Source organism: Bidens hawaiensis, unplaced genomic scaffold (assembly GCF_021521415.1).
Source record: "Bidens hawaiensis isolate Kalapana, Puna unplaced genomic scaffold, B.hawaiensis_p1.1 tig00001035_1, whole genome shotgun sequence".
NCBI classification, from domain to species: Eukaryota; Viridiplantae; Streptophyta; class Magnoliopsida; order Asterales; family Asteraceae; genus Bidens; species Bidens hawaiensis.
This window is the reverse complement of record NW_027491061.1, coordinates 5,033,218-5,038,678: the sequence shown is the minus strand read 5'-3', so window position 1 is coordinate 5,038,678 and position 5,461 is coordinate 5,033,218. Positions and strand designations below refer to the sequence as shown.

General features: G+C 37.5%; 1 protein-coding gene across 1 annotated transcript; it reads right to left on the bottom strand.

Moving 5' to 3' along the window:
* Positions 1-3,612: 3,612 nt before the first annotated feature.
* On the bottom strand, positions 3,613-4,422 carry LOC143556633 (uncharacterized). The gene has a single exon (XM_077045911.1). It carries the CDS (start codon positions 4,420-4,422, stop codon positions 3,613-3,615), a length of 810 nt encoding a protein of 269 aa, XP_076902026.1.
* Between the last annotated feature and the right edge of the window lie 1,039 nt (positions 4,423-5,461).

The following is a 5,461-nucleotide window of genomic DNA, read 5'->3' as shown; positions in this document are numbered from 1 at the left end:
ACAATCTTAACACCCGTGTGATAATCCCGAACCACACAATCACGAGCAAAATACTCTGATACCAATTGTAGGTTCCCAGCCAGATCTACACAGGAGAATCTCGTAACACGAGGGTGCAGAATCCCCACGTATATGATACGAGTGTCAAGACGATTACTACCTTGATTATAAGCAAGTACACAAGAACTCAAGATAATACTCGATATATTGCTAACACGTGATTCAGAGAATCACCAAAACAATTGTTCCAAAAAAACTTAAACAAAATAGCCGAAGTTAAGGGATTTATAAACCTCGACAACTTCGCCTAACATCCTAGGCGAAGTTGTCTTAACTTCGCTGACATCAAGTTCACCTAATACACTAGCGGACATACAATAACACGTTCATTATAAACTAACAATATAAACGATTACAGACACAACTAAACATGAGATACTGAACTATTGGCATCATGCACCAACACCCCTTTTCTGCACAAAAATAGTTCAATGAAGCATTCTTGAACTCCATGCCATTATCACAACGAATTCCCTTCAGCTTTAAGTTAAGTTGATTCTCCATAAGCATCACGAACTCTTTGATCAATTCTGCAGTTTCACTCTTATTTGACAAGAAAACTACACAAGTAAAACGTGAGTAGTCATCTGTAATAACGAGACAATAAGCGCTGCGAGAAAGACTCTAAACATGAACTGGACAGAATAGGTCCATATGCAATAACTGAAACACTGATGAAATGGTATTAATCAGTTTTGGCTTATGAGATTTGCAATTATGTTTACCCAAAGCACAAGCCACACACTTTTCAATATTAACAAAGTCTTTGATAGGTAAACCACGCACCAAGTCATTTTTAGCAAGACGGTTTAAATATTTAACATTTGCATGACCAAGACGGCGATGCCAAAGCATGGCATTATGTTTTGACACTTTAGAAAATAAGCAGGTTATTTCATCAGGAAAATTTTTGTTCATGTCGATCACATAAGCATTATCTTTTCTTTGTGATCGAACAAGAACCTAGTGTTCTGGTATAGTGATACCAGGTTTTAAAATCAGACACTCTTTATTAGTGAAGTGAGTTGAGAAACCTTTATAACAGATCTGTTAAACACTCAACAGACTGTGCTTCAACTCAGGAACAAAATTAACGTTCTCAAATTTAAGAACACCATTACTTACAGTATACTTCGGCGTAATCTTCCCTTTCTCTCCTCTCGCGAAGGAAACATACCCACCGTTAAAGATATGAATATCATATAGCTGGGATATGTCTCTTGTCATGTGCCTGAAACAACCACTATCAACATACCAGGGTCTGATGATATCCCTTCATAGCCGTTCCTGCATGATGTGCGAGATTAGTTAGACTTTGGTACCTTGTCCATAGTTACACTGGGTGAACCTGATTCATCTAAAGTTGTCACGGGTAGCCATGACATGTCTTTCCGATCATCTAGTATGGAATTTGATGCCTCTTTCACCGGAGACTTAGGCAACCATTCATGTCTATCATTGTAAGATTTGGCATTATTTGTACAAATGAATGACTTGGTCTCTGGTATGAAAGTGGGAGACACATATGACTTTGTCTTTCTTACTTGTTTCGGTTTAGAAGCCGTGTTCGTTTTTGAGACTGAACCACCTTTTCTACCACCTTTACGAAACATGTTAGGCTTGGTCTAATGAGGACTAAACCTACCAGATTTGTTTATGTTCCAATCACCGTCAGAGTGATTAGCCTGGTGATACCTGAAATCTTTTTGATAGGTATTACGAGACGTATTCCTCTGATAGAATCGATAGTATGCGATATATGGACGATGAGGACAATTTCTAGCAATATGACTAGGAGTGCCACAATTAAAAAAAGTTTGATGTTTTATATAGAATTTATTTTGGTCAACTCCCTGTCTGGACCTGTTGTGTGGACCAGTTTGCTTTGTCTGGTGTTTACTGCTTGACACACTGTTTGGCTTATTACTCTATTTGTCATTAGAGCATCCCTATTTAACAACTTAGGCAATGTGTATTTATTAGAATTTTTTGATTTTTTAACCTTATTAAAAACCACATCACCAGAATTCAAGGTTTTAACAGAATCAACCACACAATTGTCTTTGCTCTTAAAAACAGAGCCCACACAAACAATCGGAATAACATAATTAAAAACAGGTAATTTGAAAGGAACATCAGAATTAATGTCTTTATTAATTGAAACACATGAGAATCATAATCCTCATCAGTCCAATCCTCAATGATTACATTATCTGCACATGAGGCAAACATATCAGAATTGTTCACTTCTAAAGTGGATGTAGTGGCCTTTACTGAGTCAACTTTGTCATTTTTAGCTGGTTTACCACACTTCATGTCTTTTACCTTTTCTTCCTGGTCTTTGGTAATTCGAATACCAGTATAGTTGTCATTATATGATGGGGGTACGTGACTATATCTTAAACCCTCACCTTCATTTTCTTTCCACCATAATTGATTTTCAATCATGGAATTGACTACTTTACTGGAACCATTAAATTTTTTAAAGTCTAGTTCAACCCTGTTAAATTTATTGGTTAGATTCTAAATTTCTAACTTAGAGGCTTCCAGTTCAGCAGTTAATTCAACAATTTTCTGTTTGGTATCAAGGTGGTGACAACATTTTAAACTAAAATCTGATTTGAGTTTAGAAAAATCCTTTTTTTGTGCTTCTATTTTATCTTTGAAAGCTCTTTCATTTTTCTTGAGATTATAATTTTTGGATTTTACAACTTCCTTTTTTCTAAGAAAGTTATTATTATGAGATTTATAGAGATCTACTTTATCAATACAAGCTTGAGAATATAGTTGAGAACTCACCTCAAATGAGCTGGAAGAAGTGAAGGCTATAAAAGCAAACTGAAGCTCCTTAACTTGTTCCTCACAACATTCTCTTCCTCAGCATCTTCAACATGAGCAAAATTAGCAGCATGATTACTTATGTTGAGAGCAGTCATCTGATCAATCCAGGAGAATTGCTGAGCTACAAAAACCCGTTCACCGTCACCCGAACTAGCCCCACTTTCTCCTCTAGCATTTCCCACTGGTACCAGCGCCCTTTCCATGTTTCCTTCCTTTGCAGGATTGATGCATTACGAGCAAAGTGACCCGGCTCGTGAAAGTTGTAACACCTCAGAGTATCCTTGTTAAAACCCACTTTCTGATTATTTGGCACGTTCCAATTGTTTCTACCCGTTCTCTTAGTAAATTTCTTAGAACGAAACACTGCCATGGAGATTTGACAAGAGATATCCATTTCTTCTACATCATCAGGATGAATTTGATCAAGCTTAACAGCTAGTACTGGTTGAACCGGATCTACATCAAGGAATGAGTTGTAGCAGTTCATGAACCCCACCATTAAAGCAATATTCTCTTGAGTTTCCTTCGAGATAGAAGGAATCTGACTGGAATTCTGACTAGAAGATGCACCAGATGTTTGAGGTTTAACATTACCAGCGAGTGGTTGAGCAGGTTTAGCAAAGAACACTGGAGTTGGTTGTGGTGAAGCTTGAGAGAATTGACCCTGAGCGGATTAAACATTGAAAAGTTGTTTTGAGGTTGAAACTGCTGTTACCCTTGAGTAGCTTTGAACATTGAGAAGTTGTCTTGTGATATGAGTGCATTGTTTGAAGCAACACTGTAGCCAGCTGCATTGTAGGAGTTCACATGGTTTATAGCACGTTGCTTGTCATCCATGTCACAAGCTTTGATGATTGCCATAACTTCAGACAGTGTTAGCTTGTTGAGATCTTTCGTCTTCTTAATTACTGCAACGTTCATATCCCAACTTTTTGGCAACAAGTTTATTAGCTTATTGGTAGTTTCAGCTACTGTTAGATTGATACTTTCATATCTCATCTCAGTCACAAGAGCTATGAACCTATGCAACTGTGTTTCCAATGACTCTCCCAGAACGTGATTAAACATGTTAATTTTTTGTCGCAACAAATATTGAAGACTTATCCTCATGTCTTCATTACCCTCATACACTTCAATCAGGGCTTCCCATTGTGCCTTAGCATATTGCAGTTCTCTAAAACCCAAGGCAATCTCAGGTGAGAGTGCCATAGTTAGTGTTGAAAGAGCCTTTTTATCTTCTTCCATTTTCTCAATATCAACATCATCATACAGCTCAACAGGCTTCACAACAACTTCCTCAGAGTTCTCACGTTGGTATGTGATGGCTTGAGGACCTCTAACGATACTTCTCCAAACCTTAGCGTCTTTCATTTTTACGTATTTCTCAAATCTGAACTTCCACTCACTGAACCCCTCATGAGACAACAGACGAGGTATGCGAGTAGCAGTTCCTATTATGGAGTCCAGTTCTTGATGAACTGTAGCATTTGATGACCCATTACCATTAGTTAGTTGGTCCATTTTACCAGTAACAGTAAAAATAGAATTAGTCCAGTAGATTCAGTCCAATTAATTTTTCAAAGCCCAATAGATCTCGGCCCAAAAATCAGTCCAGCAAGGAACTAAGGTTGATGACAGAGAACACCTTCTGACCGAAAACTAGTTTTGACCAAGAAAACTAAAAGTGACCAAGAACCTACCAAAAACGATGAAATCAAGTCGAGAACCCTCAAATCAAGCCGAAAACGATGATTATTTGTTTAACTATCTAGTGTCTTTGCCTGAAATCCCCGAAACAACCCTAAAATCAAACAAGATTGCCCGAGAACAAGGTTGATTGATTGAGATATGCAACTAACTAACTCCCGAGAATTAAGGGATTCAAATTGTTTCCAACGAATACCAAATCTATAGCAGAAAATAAAAATCCTTCTTCCCCGATACACTGTTCACCGGAAAAACACACCAAAACACCAAAATCACCAGAAACAACAATGAACCAACAGATCTTGAATCGTTTGATATCACAACCGAGCCTAGAATAGGTCAACCTGGCTCTGATACCAATTGTAAGTCCTTAGAAGGGATATTTCAATATGATATCAACAATCTCAATGTTATGCAGAATATAACACTAGATGATTCAAGATGAACAACTTAGAACACGTAAAACACACCAACAATGCTTCAAAACATACGTATATTGACGTCAGATGCTTAAGCAAAATTACACAAGTATTCATTCAACTCTTATGCTATTGAATGGCGAACACAAACTCTATACATAACATGTCTATATATAGGGGAACTACAACCTAGCCCATAACAAGCCCAAGCCCACCGAGATCACAAATCGATCTCGGTTTACATACGCATACTAGACACAAACCATACTAAGCATAAACTAAGTACAAACCAACTAAGTATAGACCCAAAAAAAGGTAAACTGGAAAACTATTACTAAGGTGTTCTAATTCCGACTCTCTTCTCGACTCACCGAAACTTGACCCTAATGCATATGCATACTACACAACCAAAGATAGAGGAACAATTCAATTTA

Excerpts from the sequence above, each read along its gene's own strand:
- LOC143556633 (XM_077045911.1), bottom strand. The coding sequence starts at position 4,422 with ATGGACCAACTAACTAATGGTAATGGGTCATCAAATGCTACAGTTCAT.